Genomic DNA, 21,958 nt, shown 5'->3' with positions numbered 1-21,958 from the left:
TTTGCCATTTTAATTATTATGTGTCTTGGTGTTATCTTCCTCAAGTCCCTTGTGTTGGGAGATCTGTGCCCTTCCATCGCCTGAGTGATTATTTCCTTCCCCAATCTGTTTGTGATCATTCTTCTTACTCAGTGGCCAGGAATTGCCTCTCGGCAGTATGCTGTGGACATCACAGGGCTCACCATGTTTCCGTTTTCTTTACAATCACAGTCCTGTGCTGGCATAGGATCAATAGTCCTACGGTACTTATTCAGTATAATTTTTCATATTTTTTCCTTGTTTTTAAGCTGTTATATCAGGTAATTAAATGCTGTCTAGATTACTAAAGTATTGTGGCTTACTAAAGAATATTTGTAATATGTGAGTCATTTTTAATTTAATTTTGGCTTTTATAGTATTATCTTGAGTTATTTCATGCATTCATATATCTGTTTTCATTACTATCTTTTCACTTTAAATAATATTTTGAGTCAATGATTCACATTTTATAAATTGGGACTATGGTAGAGCACATTACTAAATTAAAAACAAAATTTATGTTATTAGATAAGAAAATACTTTTTTTGAGATGGTATTTGTTATCTTGAATGGTTACTGAGAAAACTGATTTCTTGTAGTATGTACACATTTCCAAATGCAAAAATAATAATGATAATATGAATGGTAATTAATTTTACATTTCAAGCTTATACATGTATTTGAACAAAATTATTTCCTTAATTTTTCATCTGAAATTACTATACCACCTATGGGTTCCTTGATTGAAACTGCTAGTTTTACTAAATCTTGAGAAATACTGCTGTAGTATTTAAGAATACATACTTTGGTGTTAGATCTCTGTAATAGCTCTTACATTTTTAAGTTTTTAAAAAATGTTTGACAAGTAGTTGAACAAAAATGTTGAATTATCCATTATTAGTAAGGTGAACATTTTGTTTTAATTAAACTTTTTATTTTAAGATAATTATTACATTCATATATATTAGTAAGAAATAACAGTGATCCTGTTTACATTACCAATAGTTTTATCCTGTTAAGGAGTAATCCCCCTTTTCTTTCTTTCTTTTTTTTTTTTTATTTGAACAAAATTATTTCCTTAATTTTTCATCTGAAATTACTATACCACCTATGGGTTCCTTGATTGAAACTGCTAGTTTTACTAAATCTTGAGAAATACTGCTGTAGTATTTAAGAATACATACTTTGGTGTTAACATTTGTTGTTGTTTGTCTTTTGGATGGCAGCTATCCTTACTGGTGTGAGGTGATACCTCATTGTAGTTTTAATTTGCATTTCTCTGATAATTAGCGATGTGGAGCATCTTTTCATGTGTCTCTTGGCCATCTGTATTTCTTTTTTGGAGAACTGTCTGTTCAGTTCCTCTGCCCATTTTTTAATTGGGTTATTTGTTTTTTGTTTGTTGAGGCGTGTGAGCTCTTTATATATTCTGGACGTCAAGCCTTTATCAGATCTGTCATTTTCAAATATATTCTCCCATACTGTAGGGTTCCTTTTTGTTCTATTGATGGTGTCTTTCGCTGTACAGAAGCTTTTCAGCTTAATGTAGTCCCACTTGCTCATTTTTGCTGTTGTTTTCCTTGCCCGGGGAGATATGTTCAAGAAGAGATCCTTCTTGTTTATATCTAAGAGGTTTTTGCCTATGTTTTTTTCCAAGAGTTTAATGGTTTCGTGACTTACATTCAGGTCTTTGATCCATTTTGAGTTTACCTTTGTATATGGGGTTAGACAATGGTCCAGTTTCATTCTCCTACATGTAGCTGTCCAGTTTTGCCAGCACCATCTGTTGAAGAGACTGTCATTTTGCCATTGTATGTCCATGGCTCCTTTATCAAATATTAATTGACCATATATGTTTGGGTTAATTTCTGGGGTCTCTAATCTGTTCCACTGGTCTGTGGCTCTGTTCTTGTGCCAGTACCAAACTGTCTTGATTACTATGGCTTTGTAGTAGAGCTTGAAGTTGGGGAGTGAGATCCCCCCTACTTTATTCTTCTTTTTTAGGATTGCTTTTGCTATTCGGGGTCTTTGGTGTTTCCATATGAATTTTTGAATTATTTGTTCCAATTCATTGAAGAATGTTGCTGGTAATTTGAGAGGGATTGCATCAAATTTGTATATTGCTTTCGGCAGGATGGCCATTTTGACGATATTAATTCTTCCTAGCCATGAGCATGGGATGAGTTTCCATTTATTAGTGTCCCCTTTAATTTCTCTTAAGAGTGACTTGTAGTTTTCAGAGTATAAGTCTTTCACTTCCTTGGTTAGGTTTATTCCTAGGTATTTTATTCTTTTTGATGCAATGGTGAATGGAATTGTTTTCCTGATTTCTCTTTCTATTGATTCGTTGTTAGTGTATAGGAAAGCTACAGATTTCTGTGTGTTGATTTTGTATCCTGCAACTTTGCTGTATTCCGATATCAGTTCTAGTAGTTTTGGAGTGGAGTCTTTAGGGTTTTTTATGTACAGTATCATATCATCTGCAAATAGTGACAGTTTAATAGCTCTTACATTTTTAAGTTTTTAAAAAATGTTTGACAAGTAGTTGAGCAAAAATGTTGAATTATCCATTATTAGTAAGGTGAACATTTTGTTTTAATTAAACTTTTTATTTTAAGATAATTATTACATTCATATATATTAGTAAGAAATAACAGTGATCCTGTTTACACTCTTTGCAGTTTTCTTCAGCGGTAGCATTTTGCAAAGTTGTATTAACATATCACAACCTGGATGTTGACATAGATGCAATCCATTGATCTTATTCAGATTTTCCCAGTTTTATTTGTACCCATTTCTGTTTGACTATGTGTGTATTTACTTCTGTGCAATTTTATCATGTTTCAAGTATCTACCACCATAGTCAAAATACACAATAGTATTATCACCACAAGGATTCTTAACATTGTCCCTTTACACTACACAAGCATCTCTTCTACCTTCACTTCTCTCCCATCTCTAACCCTTGACAATCACTGATCTGTTCTCCATTTGTATAATCTTTTCATTTCAAGAATGTGTTATATAAATGGGCCATCTATATTTATGGTAATTTTGGTATGTTGGCATCTAAGGCTGCTATTTTATTATTTTTTCTGTTTCCTATTTCTTGTCCCCCTGTTTCTGTTTACTTCTTGTGGGTTACTTGAACAATTTTTAGAACTACATCTTGATTCACTTACAGTATTCTTGAGTGTATCTCTTTGTATAGATACAAAGTTTTCTTAGTGGTTTCTCTGGATTTTAAAAATATACATATGTAATTTATTACAGTCTATTGGTGCCAATGTGAAAAACCAAGTACAAATTACAAGAAGTGTATGTTCTAAATATAAATTAAAATTTTAAATATATAAAATAATAGAATGAAATACTGTTACACAGAAACAGATCAGAATATTTTGAATCCTAAATGCACATCTACTGAAACATTTTACTACTTCAAGGGATGAGTGAAATCTCTGCTTATATCCCATTACCTTTCCCATTTTTAAATATCATCTATTTTTAGTATCAGATGCTGTTATCACTTTTTTCCTTCATCACTTGTGATCTATAAGCCTCACAGAGAAGGGGAGTCTGCTGTGTGTTACTTGTTTCTCTTCTCTTTGTTGTTCTTTCGTGATGCTCCAAGAGTTCTTCTTTTATCACTTCATTTGTGTCTCAGGAATTTCCTTTAGCCTTTAAGGAGATGACCACTCATTTCAGTCTTTTAGGTTTTATCTTTTGCCTAAGAGTTTTTTTCTCCCTTTAATTTCTGAAGGATATTTTTGCCAGAAGTTCAACTCATGCCTGGCAGTAATTGTTTTTCAGCCCTTGAAAATGTGCTTCTTTGCTCAGGCATCCATAGTTTCAGATGAGGAATCCACTGTTGTTCAAACTGATGTTTCTCTGTAGGTACTGTGTCATTTCTGTTTTGCTGCTTTCAAGATCTTTTTTCTTTGTCTTTAGCTTTTAGAATTAATTAGTTTAATTGTGATGTGTCTTGTCATCCAGAGTTGTCCTTGGGACTCTGATTCAGTTTGGGGAGGAAAAAGCCTACCTGAGTTGCCTTTCATTACTAGTCTGGGGGTTGAGAAATGTTGGGCCTGTAACCTTCTTAGTTGGGTGAGGGGTCATGAGACACCTACCCTCTAGTCCTGGAGTCCCTCACTAGTCTGCCTTCCTCTGCGTTTATGCCTTCAGGTTTCTCCTTTGGTTGAGTCTTGTACTATTTCTATTGGTACTTAGAGTGTCTTGTTGTATTTATTAGGGGGGAAAAGAGAGACTGAGTCTATACCATTTTGTCTCACTTATTACTTAAAAATTTTTGGTGTGTTACCTAATTTTTCTAACTCTAAATTTCCTCAGCTGTAAAGAAGGGATAGCAATAGTAAACCTTTCAAAGGGTTATTATAAATGAAATAATGAGGTACTTCCTGAGATGAAGTGTATGCTTTTTAATAGATAATGATGTTACAGTTGATTGCAGGTTATTTATTGCATCATTGTTCTTAGGAACAAATTGAAACCACAATGTAGAGTCATTTAAATAAGTTCTGTGTTATCAATACAATGGAATCTAGCTGTCAAAAAATAATAAATGGGACATCAAAGATGCCCAAATGTTTCGTTAAGTGAAAAAATAGTTGTAAAAAGCATGATTTTCATGGTATGTATGTAAGTACATTCATATAGGTCATTTATAGGTGTTTTATATATGTGTAATAAAATATTTAGATCTATAGTTTGAATATAACAAAATGTAAAAGCAAAAACCTCTAGATAATGGGCTGGGAAGAAGGTAACATACATTTTTACATTATGCACCTCTTCATTGCTATAATATTTTTTGGTAAGAATTTTTATCTTTATAAAAAAAGCATAAATAAAATTATGAAAAGCCTTCAGTTTGGCTATGTATGTATGGTTTTAAAAAGTGGTTAAGTAATATTAATCAAATTATTTCCAATGTTATTATTAACTTCATTCTTTGGAAATTATCTCCCAAATGTAAAGCCCATTAGTTATAAGAGTACTCTGAGATTTCTTACATATGGATAGTTTATTCAAAGCAAAATCAGCTTAAATTTTGATACTTCTATGTTTTTGACCATTGAAGTGTCACTTTCTTCCCTACCTTTGTGTAAATTTGAAAATTGTGTAAATGTGAAAAAATTTTAAGCATTATGTTTATTTTCTATTACCTGATTTGAGTATTTTTAATGAGCTGTTTAGGATGCCAAAGTTTAGATGAGCATTTCGAGGGAAGATGGAGGTGTGGTCTGGATAGATATTTAAAGACTAATGACAGGTTTCCGTTTATTTGATCTTTATATCCCAATTTTTTTGGACCAAAGATGTGTATTTCTTTTAAATCTGTATATTCTTATAAGCATGTCTTGCATATGATTGGTGGTTGTCTCAGTGCAGTAGGAAATGAGTCTCTTCTAGATGTATCAACAGAATGGGATTTAATAAAAGGAGTTCATTACAAAAGTGCTGGAGACACCAAAACAAGGAGATTACTCAGCGATCTGAATGCTGTTAACAGGCAGGCTGGAGCTTGCGACCAAACTGAACTACTGTAGGTGCGCCTGCTGCTGTTAGCACAAAACCACCGCCTAACTGCCATAGTTACCTGCCCGGGTGGACACAGAGTGCCTTTCTTCCTTCTGCTTGCTAATCTCTCACCAGAACTTGCACTGTGGACCCTAACAGTAACACAGCTATCAAGGGAGTGTTGGAAATTTAGGTTTTAAGTTTTTATCAGCAATGCAAAGAACTCTATAGAAGGGAAAATGGGACTCATAACCAAGAGATAAATGACCAGCACAGTACTAAAAACTGTTAAGGGCAGGGATCATAGCTTTTTAATCTTTGTATTATTGGTGATGAATTCAGAATATGTCACTTTTAAATTCTTAGAAGCTATTTGTTAAATCCTTTTTTTTTTGGTTATCTATAAAAAAAGAAATGTATTATGAGATCAAAGTTTTCCTTTTTCTATTACACATACACAATTTTGGCATTTTCAGTATTTCACAGTACAATTTAAACTACAGAAAAACCATTCTTACTCAACTTTAGCCACTAGCACCTAACATAGTAACTAGCACATACTTATTAATTGTTTCTTGATTAATTAATATTAGGTATACTTTACTTACTCACAAAAATGTGATGTTAGAATTTAATTGTTGGTAGTTTGGTGATATATTAGTTATATTGTAAATACTACTTCAAGTTCATGATTTGTCTTTTTTCTCTTATAGCATCAAACACTTGGCTTGTTCCAGAAACTAAAGGAGCCATTGTTCAAGGTGGATATGGCCATACCAGTGTGTATGATGAAATAACAAAATCCATTTATGTTCATGGAGGCTATAAAGCATTACCAGGCAATAAATACGGATTGGTAGATGATCTTTATAAGTATGAAGTTAACACTAAGACTTGGTGAGTAAATTGGGCAGAAGTATGGTAAGAAAATTTGTTACTGTTATATTTTGTTTGTTTAATAGTGGTGTTTATTAAATATTTTCAGGGAGATAGTCTTGGCTTCTTTTCATCTTTATTTCAACTAATGATATTCGATTACATAGCAAAGACATAAAATAACACATTTTCTATGTACCCATTATTACTGTAAATGACTGACTTTGAAATGGTTTCTTATCCCGTGGATACATTTATTCAACGTGGATTACTTACCTGTGCTGAGATTATGTTCCATTCAGATGAACAAGTTTGCTTACCAGTATAACTTTGAGCTTTAATATTATCTGTCCTGGGATTTGTTCTTTTTTATATTTATATTTTATTGTCATTTGAAAATTTTAAAAGCATTTCTTCAGTTTTATCATCTAATTTCTTGTGAAATATAAAGCTTATGGCACTTAGGTAAATTTTCCTTTTTTGTTGTTATAAACAGTGCTACATCGTACATCTTACTCTGGTTTTCTCATATGCAAGAGTTTCTCTAGGGTATATACTTGCAAATGAAATTGCTGTGTCTGAGAATATCCACTCCTTAACTTTGCTACATGTTTCCTAATTGCATTTCAAGTCACTGTGGCAATGTGTACTTCTGCAAGCAAGCTATGAGTGTCCCCTCTTTTTCATATTCCCACCAATGCTTGGGAATTGAGAGGATGTTTTCCTTTTGTCTGTTCAATGGATGCGAATGGTATCTTACTGATATTTCAATGTGCATACACTAATTACAATTGTGAAAAGCATCTTTTTATGTGTTCATTTGTCATTCATGCTAATAACCATAGTATTTTCCCTATATTTGAATGTTATTAAATTTTCATATATTTATATTCCTGGTTATGTAACTTTTAAAATATAATTTTTGTTGTACTCATTTCCCTTTTTAAAACCTGGGAAATGGCTCTTTTGTTGTTTTAAGACACTATTCATTCTTTTAAACTTTTTTGCATGAAGTTACTTTATGTGTTTAAATGAAACAGTTTCCCACCAAATTGTAATTTGTCCTATCCTCTTTACTTTCAAACATATATTCTAATTTTTACTTTATTTGAAACAAGAAAGATGGAATTAAAAAAAATTAAGTTTTCTTTTTGGTGATTTTGTCGGTTTCCATTTTTTTAGTTTTAAAAATACAGTACTATTCTTTATAGTTTTTATGAATATTAAAATAAAAATTTTTTCTGTAATAATATAATATAATTTATGCATTGAATTTTATTTCCTATCTTAATATTTTGAAGTGATTTGACTCTTTGCTGTGGTATAGTGATTAAGGCACTATCAATCTGCTTAACATTTTTTGCATGTATTAGATATTGTATCATGCCAAAAAATGAAAAGATAACTGCTTGGGCATAGAAGAGGGAACATAGCTCAAAGGAATAATAATGAGTATAGCAATACTCAAGGGAGGGGCTTAATGAAAGTGAATTGCTAAGAGAACCATGGGTAACATTGGATACTTGTCTCTTAGGATAATTTAATAAAATAATTTGTAAATTATTTTGGATACCTCAGTAGAAATACATTATAATATCTATGTTGTTTCAGTATTTTACTGGATTCCACATTTTTAAAAAAGATCAGTAAAATCATCAGTAAGCATAAAATGATATATCTTTTTCTTAAGTTTGTAGCATTCTTAAAGTTTTGATGCCTTTTGTTGATTTAATTTTCATGTTTGCTATTATATGTAGATTATAGTATTATCAAATATGTAAAATGAGGTGTAATTTAAAAATGTCACTATTATGGGTCCTTTGTAGACTAATTTAAAATTTCTACCACCTTGGAACTGGCTTCATTTTTTAGTAGATATTGTAGGCTACTTTGTTGAGATATTACTAAATGTGTGTTTGGAAGAAGTCTTTTTAAATGGTGGAATGGATTATTTTAGACTATGTTTCCAGATGGAAAAATTAGGAATTACATCTCAGAAAAATTAAGAACTGCATTTGTTAAGGTATCAGAAAACTTTCAAGAAAGTAAGAATTTGTGGGTCAAGATCTAGGACAGGTAGAATGTCAAGTGATGTAAGATTGGCATTTTGTGCAACTTTTATCCTTGAAACAATAATAAATCCTGAAAACTGTATGAAAAATTGAGTATGAGTAGTCAACATAGAGCACCAAATTGGATTTCCAAGTATGCCACAGAAGAGGGGCTTGATACACACTTAAAGATTTAGTCTAGTACCTGAAGTTCTAAACCTACTAGTGAGGATAAGCTCATCTTTGAATCATCACAGTCTTTACTGAATTATGGTGATTGGCCCATAGCCCAGCCAGCTGGCAGAGCAAATGTAAATCCTACCTTGAGGAAGATAACATCATAGAGAACCTCAAATTATTTCTTTGTTGTATCATATGCAGTATCTGGTACAAAATAAAAAAATAACAAGGTTTAGCAAAAGACAAAGCAGGGGAAAAAAAAACAGCCATTAGCAACATACCTTTAGGGTAATGGTATTTTCAGACAGAAACTTTAAAATAACTAGTATTCTATGATCAAGGAATTAAAATATAAGGAAGAAAATATTAGCGGACAATTTAAAACTTTTACTGAAGAATCAAATGAAAATTATAGATATGAAAAATAAGTAAATTAAGAATTCGTTAGATGGATTTAACAGCATGTTGGACACAGCTGAGGAGGGAATTAATGAAATGAAAGGTCATAAGGAAATATGGAGACTGAAATAAAGAAAGACAAAGGATGAAAAATAAAAGACATCTATGGATCATGTTTAAATAGCCTAACATGCAGCTAACTGAGTCCAGAAGGGGAGTGAGAAAATGTAGAGCACTATTTGAAGTCTAAACGACTGAGAATCTTCAATAACGGTAAAAGACATCAAGTACAAATTGAAGAGGTTCCATGGGGGACAAATACAAATAAACTTACATTTAGGAACACCATACTAAAACTGATGAAAACGCAAAAATGAAGAGAAAAATTTATTAATAATTGAGGATTTATATTGTAATAATTAGGTAACAAAAAAAGTAAAACAGTCTGTATATTATGAACTAAAAGAGGGGAAAATGAGAATCCTTCTTAATGGATTTGGAAGAAGAAAGGAATGGTAAGGGAACAAAATACAGTTGGGACAAATATAAAGGAAGTAATAAGTGGTGCTTAACTCTAAATATTTAAATAATTACACTAAATGTAAGGGAATAAATATTCCAATTACATTAAATGTAAGAGACTAAATATGCCCATCAAAAGCTAAGGACTTTTGAGCTGGGTATTAAAAAAAAAAAAACCTAGCCATATGATGCTTAGAAAAGATACAAAAGTATAAAAGTATGTAGAAAAGTTGAAAGTAAAAAGATGTAAGAAAGATATATTATGCCATTACTAAACAAGATAAAGTTGGTATAGCCACACTAATCAGACAAGTAAACATTTGTCCGGCATCTACTTGGAACATATAACAGTTCAGAGTATAGGTACCTTATAACACTATGTAAGTAAAGCAGAAATTGATAGATTAGAGGGGGACAAATCATAGTGGGATATTTTTAAGCATTTGTTTTAGTAATAATACAAGGGGACTAAAAAAACAAGTGAATATATAAAAAATTTGAACAGGACAATAAATAGTTTTGTGTTCTGTGACATTTGAGAACATATTATCTTAAGAATGCACAATGAATATACATAGTTTTCAAGTACATATGGAACATTTAATAAAATTTACCATAAGCTGGGTTTTAGTGCAAGTCTCGATTAATTTTAAAAAGATTGAAATCATACAAAGTAATTGACCACAGTGAAATGAACACAAAAGTAAATAGAAAAACCTTAAACTGTCAGGAATTAAGCTCCTTAAAACTAATTGGCAAGGAAATTTACAAAATCTTAGAAAATATTTTGTACTAAATGATAACACATCAGAATGTGTATGATGCTGCCAAGAGGGACATTAGAAAAGATTTTGAAAGTACTGAAAATTAGTGGTTTAAACAACCTCAAAAGGTTAAAAAACCCAGGGAATTAATTCTAAAAAAGGATAAAGTGAATAAAGGTAGGAAAAAGGAAGATAATACGAGATTGAGCATAAATTAATCAAATAGGAAAAAAGTATATGATAGAGATGATCTATAAATTTGGTTGTTTGTAAAGAGTAATAAAGAGATGAATCCCCACCCAGACTTAGAAACAAATAGTATATTCTCATAACCAGTATTGAGTGAAAAATGACATCAGTACAGAACTTACAGAAATTAAATGATAATCACTGCATATGATGAGTAGCTGTATGAGAGTAAATTAAAGAAGCAAATGAGCCATATCAAATTACTAGAAAAATAAAACTTTCCAGAATTGACACAAGAAAAGATAGAATACTGAAATAATTTTTTATCAAACAAGCAGAATCTAACTGGAGTACTGTTCTCTTAAGAAACAAACATACAACAAACAAAAGAAGATCAAAAACTGTCCCGGCCAAGATCACTTTACTGGTGAATTTCTCCAAACATTTAAGAAGTGAATCTTTAAGGAACAAAACCACCAATGCTTCACAAGCTTTGAGAGAACAAAATAATTATGTTGAAATTTTTGGGGCTAACATAACCTTGATACAAAAATAAAAAAAGATTACAGATAAGGAAGATTATAGCATTTTTTCATGAATATAGATACAAAAAAATCAGCTGAATTTATCTATTTATGAAAAAGGATGATATATCATTCATGCTCATCCTAAGAATATAAGGTTAATTAAAAATTCATAAAATCAATGTAATACAGTAAAAGAATAAAGAAATAAAGCCACATAATCTTATCAAAAGATGCAGAGAAAAGTTTATTTATATTATTGTAATGAAGTTGATATACAATATTATGTTAGTTTGAGAAAAGTTTAGATAAAATTTAACATTCATGATATAAATTCTAGTAAAGTAGGATTAGAAACAAACTATTCATGTGGTAAGAGGTACAAGCAAAGAGGAAAACTTGATCACAAACAGTATAGTGTAATTAGAAGTTTTTCCTTATACGATAAGGCATGAGATATAGGCACCCACTATCGCCATTTACATTCAGCATTTAATTGTAATTTCCAGCCAGTGCAATAAGGCAATTAAATTAAAATAAAATAACAAGATATAAATCGTATGAGCTATAGGTTGCTAGATATAAGGTCAATATAAAAAAATCAAGTGTGATTCTGTATAACAGGAACAAATAGAAGGTGGTAACTTAAAAGCAATACGATTTATGTATAAGAGCATCAACAACCTGAGCAGTAATGCAATGACATATATGCAGTATCTTTACACACACAAAAATATAAAACCTTACTGTGAGAAATTGAAGATCTTATTAAATTGAGGATACAGTATGACGATTGAAAAACTCAGTATTGTAAAGATGTCTCTTCTGCCCAAATTGATCTGTCGATTTAACATAATCCCCAATAAAATTGCAACAAGTATATTTCTTTTAGAAATTGATATGCCTATTCTAAAATTTATGAAAATCCAAAGGACCAATCATAGCTAAAACAGGCTTTGAGAAGAACAAAGCTGAGGAATCCTCTACCAGATCTCATGTCTTTGAAGGAAGAGTAATTGTTACTTAGGGAAATAGACCCGTACAACAAACGAATTCCACAGACAAACTTACACATTTATGGGCCCTTAATTTATGACAAAGTTGGTTCTACAGAGACTTCTTTTAACAAATTACTCTGGTTAACTGGATATACAATTGAAAAATATGAATTTTGAGGCCTACTTCACACCATCTGTCCCTACTTTACACAAACATCAGTTTCAGATCAGTTGTAGATCTAGATGTGGAAGGTAAAATAATAAATATTGTAGAAGATAACAGAGACAAATACCTTCATATCCAGTGGTTAAGAAATATTTTTAAAATAGGATTTTAAATAGTACTCTTGGGAAAGGAAAAATTATAAACTGAACTATATATACCTAAAAATATCAATAAGGTAAAAAAGACAAGCTGTATTGCGGGAGATATTTGTAACACATAAAGCCAATGAAGGACTCTATTCCTGAAAATTTAGAGAAGTACTACAAATCAATAAGAAAACATGAGATAACTCAACAGAAAATGGGCAGGAGACTTGAACAGATAATTCACAAAAAAGGTGACCCAAAAGGTCAAAACACCAAGATACATATTAGAAGGTACGTAACTTTGTTATTGGTCCCTGGGGCAATTCAAATTAAGACGGCATTGGAATACTACCACTTACATCCACTTCCATGGCTGAAATTTATAAGACTGCTAATACCAGCTGTGTGTAAACTAGTAGGAATGAACCCTCTGAAAAGGCTTTCGGCAGATTCTGTTAAATTTCAATACACTCAAGCTCACGTATGTAACATACATATCCTATGAAAGTTATTCTAGTTATATATCCAACAAATGCATATATGTGTGCACTACAGTCATACAGAGGAATGTTAGTGACAAGTTGTATTTGTAATAATCAGTAAGTGGAAACAAATGAAGTATCCATCCAAGAGTTCAAATGAATAAATTAATTGTATATTCATACAACGGAATGGTAAATACTGATGAAAGGATTATCTCTGCATGCATTCATGCAGCTGTATCTCACCAAAATAATGTTGGCTAAAAGAAGCAACACACAAAAGAATATATAACATATGCTTCTATTTATATAAAGTTCAGCACTAGGAAAAACGAATCTATGGTCATTGACGTTATTACAGGGATAATCTCAGGCTGGGAAGAGTTGAGTAATGATTGGGATGGGCAGTAGGGAAGCTTCCGGAGTGGTTACACATAAGGGTACAGTTCCATTTTGTGATAACTCACTGGACTGTACCCTTGAGATTTGTGTACTTTTTGGTATATGTTATTAAGAGCTTATTTAAAAGGAGAAATCTGTGTTTGACTCTTCAAGTTTAATACTATATGCTAATAGTTTATGATAATTTAGAATAATAAAAGAGGGTTGATTTTTAATGTATGGTTATCAGAATACATTTTTTTTTTTTGCCATTGTTGGAAAAGGATTGAGACATAAAAGTTCAGATATGCCCAGAGCCATTGCTGCCACCCTGCTACTTCAGGACTAGTTTACTCTGGTTTCTTTGTATTTACAGAATAAGAAAGAACAAATATTTTGTATTTATGGAAAATCTCATTTCTCAAAAATGATTGCTTTTATGTTGTTAGGATGTTTTATTAATTGATATTATGTTTTGCTAAGAGACTTTGCTGTAATGATTTTGAGTACTAGGGCCCTGTGGTCTTGATTTATTAGCCTTGTTAAATGAGGTATCTCATAATATTCTTTGCACATATGTATCTGTGGAGCTTGCAGTAGGAGCCTACACCTTCATTGTTATTTTCTGTCATGGCTTTTCTGTGATAGTAGAGACCTCAGATTTTCCTGGCCCATTGTTGAGGTCCTTTCCTCTGTTGTTCCTTGAACCTGTGAAAAAGTGTAGTAAGTTTAAATGCATAAGGAACATATTAAATATTGCCGTTTACAACTTACAGCTGTATTATCAACTTGGCAATTTTTTCCCCATTTTTTTCAAGTGAGAGAAAAAAGATTTCAACTATACTTCTACAAAGACTAAAAAAGATAAGTAGTGAGTCTAAAGATAATGCTTTTGTGGTACTATATAAATTCTGTACTTTTAAAGAAATCTGAAATCACACATACTTATATTTTCATAATGGTGTCATGAAATGAATTCTGGTTACATGAAATGATTTCTTCTAGCTTCTTAAGTTTAATATAATAGGGGTTATTTTGCAGAAAAGTGCTGAAAGTTCTTTTATTAAATTATTGAGGTTTATGATTTCCCAAACATTTAGCTATCAGAGGTTTTAGAAAGTGATACAAGACAATTTTGTTAATATTTTATTAGTTAACTTACATTTTTGTAAATACTAATGAACATGCTATTCGTGGTAATTTGTCCTTGCTTATAGCTCTGCATAATGAGTATCTGAAATCTCTTCAATGAAAATTGTTGATTCTATGTCAAGTACTGTGTTGGGAATAATCCTAAGATGTTCTTGGTAAGGGAGACAAATGATTTAAAATTTTATGACACATGTATGTATCTTTTTTTTTTGCCTGTAAAATAACCATTTATTTAATATTTTTAAAAAAACTCCAGTGATAAATGTCCATTACCTATGGGAGATAATAGAAATACATATATAATAAGTAGTACAACAGAGAGATTTATTAAAGTGAACATAAAATATTTGTATGGGAAAAAGATTCTTGTCTTTATAAACATCATGATATGTCAAAATTCTCAGAATTTTGGAATGTCTGGTTAAAACCAAATATAATTTAAAAAAATACTTCTCTGTGTAGCTTTACCTTTTAGGTAATTTTGAGATGTGCAATACTTATCTTTTCTCTAGTGCTCTTTTATAAACAAAGAATTTATCCTCTCACACTCTGATAGGCTAGAAGTCTGAAATCAAGGTGGCCCTCAGGGTGATGCTGCCTCCAGAGGCTCTAGAGAATCTTTTCTTGCCTTTCTGAGCATCTGGTGGCTCCTGGCAATTCCGGACGTTCTTTGGTCGTATGTTGCAGCCATCACTCCAATCTCTGCCTGTCTTCACATGGCCTTCTTGTGTGTTCGAGTCTATGCGTGGCCTCCTTATTAGGATACCAGTCATTAGACTTAGGTCCCCCCCAATCTAGTAAAACCGCATTTAAATTTAGCTAATTACTTCAGCAAAGATCCTATTTCCAAATATGGTCATATTTTTGGAATGTTACTTTGAGGAAGGCTTGAATTTGGGGGGGATACTGTTTAACGAGCACATTCTCTTTCTATGTGTTTTTTTTCTTTATGGCTTGATATATGGAGGTACAACTGATTTTATAGTACTTACATATCTGATGACTTGCAGTATTTTAGAAATTGATATGTAGATGCTTTTCATTTTTTTACAATTGATGATCAGATTATATGCAAATAATGGCAGTTTTGTTTCTTTCTTTCTGGGTCTTACAGCTTTTTATTTTTCTTACCTTAATATTCAGCAACAACTTCCAGTTCAGTGTTGCACAGAAGTTGTGATAACTGGCATCTGCTGTGATTCCTGAGCTTTAAAGAAATGCTTTCAGTGTTTCTCCAGTAGGAATGATGTTCCTTGTGGAATTTTTAGATATCATTATTAAGAAAGTTCCTTTTTTCCTCTGGTTTTCTAAGGATTTATATCATAAATGGATGTAGGATTTTATCAAAGGATTGTTGGAGGACAATTATCTGATTTTTCTACTGATGATTTTATTATTAACCAAATTTGAGTTAAGGCAAACTCAGTCAAAATGCACTACTTGTTTTTTGGTTTTCTAATATTTTGATAAGCATTTTTATATTGATGTTAATATGTGAGATTTACATGTGGTTTTCTTGAATATTCATATGAGCTCTTTGGTGTTAAGGTTACATTGGGCTTATAAAATGAGTTGGGGAGTATTCTTCATTTCTGGGACGTTATATAGAAGATTCAAACAGTTTTTTTCTTGAGTATTTTAGGTCAAGTTGTTAGAGAGCCACTTTTCTTTAAGTGGGGAAATTTACTAAATTAATATATGTAATGGTTATAAAATCAGATGTTCAATTTGTTCTTGATTAAGTTCTGGTAAGGTATAGTGCCAGGAATTTATGAAATCAGTCTCTTTAGTTAAATTGTTACAGAGATTGTCCTAATGTTCTCTTAGAATCTTTAATATCATAGCATCTGTAGTTATGCTCTCTTTTAACCATTTTTAAGGTCTATCTACTTCTATCTATATCCATACATCTATCTATCTGTCTGTCTATCGATCTATCATCTACTTTTTTTAAATTTTTTTTATTTTGGTATCATTAATCTACAATTACATGAAGGACATTATGTTTACTAGGCTCTCCCCTTCACCAAGTCCCCCCCACATCCCCGTTCACAGTCACTGTTCATCAACATAGTAAGATGCTGTAAAATGGCTACTTGTCACCAAGTTCACAGTCACTGTCCTTCAACATAGTAAGATGCTGTAAAATCACTACTTGTCTTCTCTGTGTTGCACAGCCCGCCCCATGCCCCCCCAACACTATACATGCTAATCGTATTGCCCTCTTTCTTTTCTTCCCGCCCTTATCCCTTCCTTCCCACCTGTCCACCCCAGTCCCTTTCCCTTTGGTAACTATTAGTCCATTCTTGGGTTCTGTGCTTCTGCTGCTGTTTTGTTCCTTCAGTTTTCTTTTGTTCTTATACTCCACATATGAGTGAAATCATTTGGTACTTGTCTTTCTCCGCCTGGCTTATTTCACTGAGCATAATACCCTCTAGCTCCATCCATGTTGTTGCGAATGGTAGGATTTGTTTTCTTCTTATGGCTGAATAATATTCCATTGTGTATATGTACCACCTCTTCTTTATCCATTCATCTACTGATGGACATTCAGGTTGCTTCCATATCTTGGCTATTGTAAATAGTGCAGCGATAAACATAGGGGTGCATCTGTCTTTTTCAAACTGGAGTGCTGCATTCTTAGGGTAAATTCCTAGACGTGGAATTCCTGGGTTAAATGGTATTTCTATTTTGAGCATTTTGAGGAACCTCCATACTGCTTTCCACAATGGTTGAACTAATTTACATTCCCACCAGCAGTGTAGGAGGGTTCCCCTTTCTCTACAACCTTGCCAACATTTGTTGTTGTTTGTCTTTTGGGTGGTAGCCATCCTTACTGGTGTGAGATGATATCTCATTGTGGTTTTAATTTGCATTTCTCTGATGACAAGCGATGTGGAGCATCTTTTCATGTGTCTGTTGGCCATCTGAATTTCTTCTTTAGAGAACTGTCTATTCAGCTCCTCTGTCCATTTTTTAATTGGATTATTTGCCTTTGTTGAGGTGTGTGAGCTCTTTATATAATTTGGATGTCAACCCTTTATCGGATCTGTCATTTACGAATATATTCTCCCATACTGTAGGATACCTTTTTTGTTCTATTGATGGTGTCCTTTGTTGTACAGAAGCTTTTCAGCTTGATATAGTCCCATTTGTTCATTTTTCCGTTTGTTTCCCTTGCCCAGGGAGATATATTCAAGAAGAGGTCACTCATGTTTATGTCTAAGAGATTTTTGCCTATGTTTTTTTCTAAGAGTTTTATGGTTTCATGACTTACATTCAAGTCTTTGATCCATTTCGTATTTACTTTTGTGTATGGGGTTAGACAGTGATCCAGTTTCATTCTCTTACATGTAGCTGTCCAGTTTTGCCAGCACCATCTGTTGAAGAAACTGTCATTTCCCCATTGTATGTCCATGGCCCCTTTATCGCATATTAGTTGACCATATATGTTTGGGTTAATGTTTGGAGTCTCTATTCTGTTCCATTGGTCTGTGGCTCTGTTCTTGTGCCAGTACCAAATTGTCTTGATTACTGTGGCTTTGTAGTAGAGCTTGAAGTTAGGGAGTGAGATTCCCCCCCACCCCACTTTATTCTTCCTTCTTAGGATTGCTTTAGCTATTCAGGGTCGTTGGTGTTTCCGTATGAGTTTTTGAACTATTTGTTCCAGTTCATTGAAGAAAGCTGTTGGTAATTTGATAGAAATTGCATCGAATCTGTAAATTGCTTTGGGCAGGATGGCCATTTTGACGATATTAATTCTTCCTAGCCAAGAGCATGGGATGAGTTTCCATTTGTTAGTGACCTCTTTAATTTCTCTTAAGAGTGTCTTATAATTTTCAGGGTATAGGTCTTTCACTTCCTTGGGTAGGTTTATTCCTAGGTATTTATTTCTTTTTGATGCTATTGTGAATGGAATTGTCTTCCTGATTTCTCTTTCTATTAGTTTATTGTTAGTGTATAGGAAAGCCACAGATTTCTGTGTGTTAATTTTGTATCCTGCAACTTTGCTGAATTCTGATATTAGCTCTGGTAGTTTCGGAGTGGAGTCTTTAGGGTTTTGTATGTACAATATCATGTCATCTGCAAATAGTGACAGTTTAACTTCTTCTTTAAAAATCTGAATTCCTTGTATTTCATTGTTTTGTCTAATTGCCGTGGCTAGGACCTCCAGTACTATGTTGAATAACAGTGGGAATAGTGGGCATCCCTGTCTTGTTTCTGATCGCAGAGGAAAAGCTTTCAGCTTCTCGCTGTTCAGTATGATGTTGGCTGTGGGTTTATCATATATGACCTTTATTGTGTTGAAGTACTTGCCCTCTATACCCATTTTGTTGAGAGTTTTTATCATGAATGGATGTTGAATTTTATCAAATGCTTTTTCAGCATCTATGGAGATGATCATGTGGTTTTTGTCTTTCTTTTTGTTGATGTGGTGGATGATGTTGATGGATTTTCGAATGTTGTACCATCCTTGCATCCCTGGGATGAATCCCACTTGGTCATGGTGTATGATCCTTTTGATGTATTTTTGAATTTGGTTTGCTAATATTTTGTTGAGTATTTGTGCATCTACGTTCATCAGGGATATTGGTCTGTAGTTTTCTTTTTTGGTGGGCTCTTTGCCTGATTTTGGTATTAGGGTGATGTTGGCTTCATAGAATGAGTTTGGGTGTATTCCCTCATCTTCTATTTTTTGGAAAACTTTAAGAAGAATCGGTATTATGTCTTCTCTGTATGTCTGATAAAATTCCGAGGTAATTTCATCTGGCCTGGGGGTTTTGTTCTTTGGTAGTTTTTTGATTACCGCTTCAATTTCATTGCTCGTAATTGGTCTATTTAGATTTTCTGTTTCTTTCTGGGTCAGTCTTGGATGGTTGTAATTTTCTAGGAAGTTGTCCATTTCTCCTAGGTTTCCCCGCTTGTTAGGATATAGGTTTTCATAGTACTATCTAATAATTCTTTGTATTTCTGTGGGGTCTGTCGTGATTTTTCCTTTCTTGTTTCTGATTCTGTTGATTTGTGTTGACTCTCTTTTCCTCTTAAGTCTGGCTAGAGGCTTATCTATTTTGTTTATTTTCTCAAAGAACCAGCTCTTGGTTTTATTGATTTTTGCTATTGTTTTATTCTTCTGAATTTTATTTATTTCTTCTCTGATCTTTATTATGTCCCTCCTTCTGCTGACCTTAGGCCTCATTTGTTCTTCTTTTTCCAATTTTGATAATTGTGACATTAGACTATTGATTTGGGATTGTTCTTCCTTTTTTAAATATGCCTGGACTGCTATATACTTTCCTCTTAAGACTGCTTTTTCTGTGTCCCACAGTAGTTGGGGCTTTGTGTTGTTGTTGTCGTTTGTTTCCATGTATTGCTGGATCTCCATTTTGATTTGGTCATTGATCCATTGATTATTTAGGAGCGTGTTGTTAAGCCTCCATGTGTTTGTGAGCCTTTTTGCTTTCTTTGTACAGTTTATTTATAGTTTTATGCCTTTGTGGTCTGAAAAGTTGGTTGGTAGGATTTCAATCTTTTGGAATTTACTGAGACTCTTTTTGTGGCCTAGTATGTGGTCTATTCTGGAGAATGTTCCATGTGCACTTGAGAAGAATGTGTATCCTGTTGCTTTTGGGTATAGATTTCTGTAGAAGTCTATTAGGTCCATCTGTTCTAGTGTGTTGTTCAGTGCCTTGGTGTCCTTACTTATTTTCTGTGGTGGATCTGTCCTTTGGAGTGAGTGGTGTGTTGAAGTCTCCCAGAATGAATGCATTGCATTCTGTTTCCTACTTTAGTTCTGTTAGTATTTGTTTCACATATGTTGGTGCTCATGTATTGGGTGCATATATATTTATAATGGTTATATCCTCTTGTTGGACTTAGCCCTTTATCATTATGTAATGTCCTTCTTTATCTTTTGTTACTTCATTTTGAAGTCTATTTTGTCTGATACTAGTATTGCAACACCTGCTTTTTTCTCTCTGTTGTTTGCATGAAATATCTTTTTTCATCTCTTGACTTTAAGTCTGTGCATGTCTTTGGGTTTGAGGTGAGTCTCTTGTAAGCAGCATATGGATGGGTCTTGCTTTTTTATCCATTCTATTACTCTGTGTCTTTTGATTGGTGCATTCAGTCCATTTACATTTAGGGTGATTATTGAAAGGTATGTACTTATTGCCATTGCAGACTTTAAGTTTGTGGTTACCAAAGGTTCAGGGTTAGCTTCTTTACTATCTTACTGTCTAACTTAACTTGCTTGTTGAGCTATTATAAACATGGTCTGATGATTCTTTATTTCTCTCCCTTCTTATTCCTCCTCCTCCCTTCTTCATATGTTGGGTGTTTTGTTCTGTGCTCTTTTTAGGAGTGCTTCCATCTAGAGCAGACCCTGTAAGATGCCCTGTAGAGGTGGTTTGTGGGAGGCAAATTCTCTCAACTTTTGCTTGTCTGGGAATTGTTTAATCCCTCCTTCATATTTAAATGATAATCGTGCTGGATACAGTAGTCTTGGTTCAAGGCCCTTCTGTTTCATTGCATTAAGTATATCATGCCATTCTCTTCTGGCCTGTAGGGTTTCTGTTGAGAAGTCTGATGATAGCCTGATGGGTTTTCCTTTGTAGGTGACCTTTTTTTTTCTCTCTGGCTGCCTTTAATACTTTGTCCTCTTCTTTGATCTTTGCCATTTTAATTATAATGTGTCTTGGTGTTGCCCTCCTTGGATCCCTTGTCATGGGGGTTCTGTGTACCTCTGTGGTCTGAGAGGACATTTCCTCCCCCAGTTTGGGGAAGTTTTCAGCAATTATTTCTTCAAAGACAATTTCTATCTCTTTTTCTCTCTCTTCTTCTTCTGGTACCCCTATAATGTGGATATTGTTCCATTTTGATTGGTCACTCAGTTCTCTTAGAATTCTTTCATTCCTGGAGATCCTTTTATCTCTCTCTGCATCAGCTTCTCTGTGTTCCTGTTCTCTGTTTTCTAGTCCATCAGTGGCCTCTTGCATCTTGTCCATTCTGTTTTGAAGTCCTTCCAGAGCTTGTTTTATTTCTGTATTCTCCCTCCTTAGTTCTTGCATATTTCTTTGCAAGTCCATCAGCATGGTTGTGACTTTTGTTTTGAATTCTTTTTCAGGAAGGCTGGTTATACCTATCTCCCCGGGTTCCTTCTCAGGGGAAGATGTAGTAGATGTCGAAGCTGTCTGGGTTAGTCTTGTCTGGATCAAATTTTTTTTGCCTTTTCTTGTTGATAGGTGCAGTGGTGAGCTATTGGCTTTCTGTCAGCTGGGAGAGCTAAGGCTTTCCACTTGCTCCTGGCCTCTTTACTGGGACAACTGCGACCTCTAGTGGCTTGTGTTGGGCAATTGCATGTAGACTGGGTATCTGTATCTTGCCTGGCTGGTATGGAGGAAGCTCCCTTGCTGTGGGCTTGGCCAGCCTCAGGCTGCTGCTCTGCTATGGCGGGGCCAGGGAGGGGTAATGGACGGGGGGCTGTTTGGCTGTTTACCTCCGTGAGGGGTCTCAGAGCTGTTGCCCAGGGGGTTAGTGTGCCGAGAGTTCCCTGTAATTTCCAGCTACTGG

General features: G+C 33.5%; 1 protein-coding gene across 7 annotated transcripts in view; it reads left to right on the top strand.

Annotated features, from left to right (window-relative positions):
- The window catches only part of ATRNL1 (attractin like 1), a 718,480-nt gene that overhangs the window by 90,500 nt on the left and 606,022 nt on the right, over positions 1–21,958 (top strand). For all 7 annotated transcript variants that reach the window (XR_012133000.1, XM_073240354.1, XM_073240356.1 and 4 more), the window contains exon 9: positions 6,273–6,456. Coding sequence is in view for 6 of the 7 variants with exons in the window: in XM_073240354.1 (XP_073096455.1) it covers positions 6,273–6,456 (184 nt within the window). In the remaining variant the exon portion in view is untranslated. The remainder of the gene's footprint in view (positions 1–6,272; positions 6,457–21,958) is intronic.

The sequence above is a fragment of the Manis javanica genome, chromosome 7 (assembly GCF_040802235.1).
Source record: "Manis javanica isolate MJ-LG chromosome 7, MJ_LKY, whole genome shotgun sequence".
NCBI lineage: Eukaryota > Metazoa > Chordata > Mammalia > Pholidota > Manidae > Manis > Manis javanica.
Note: the sequence above shows the minus strand (reverse complement) of the source record. Positions and strands in the feature narration are given on the sequence as shown.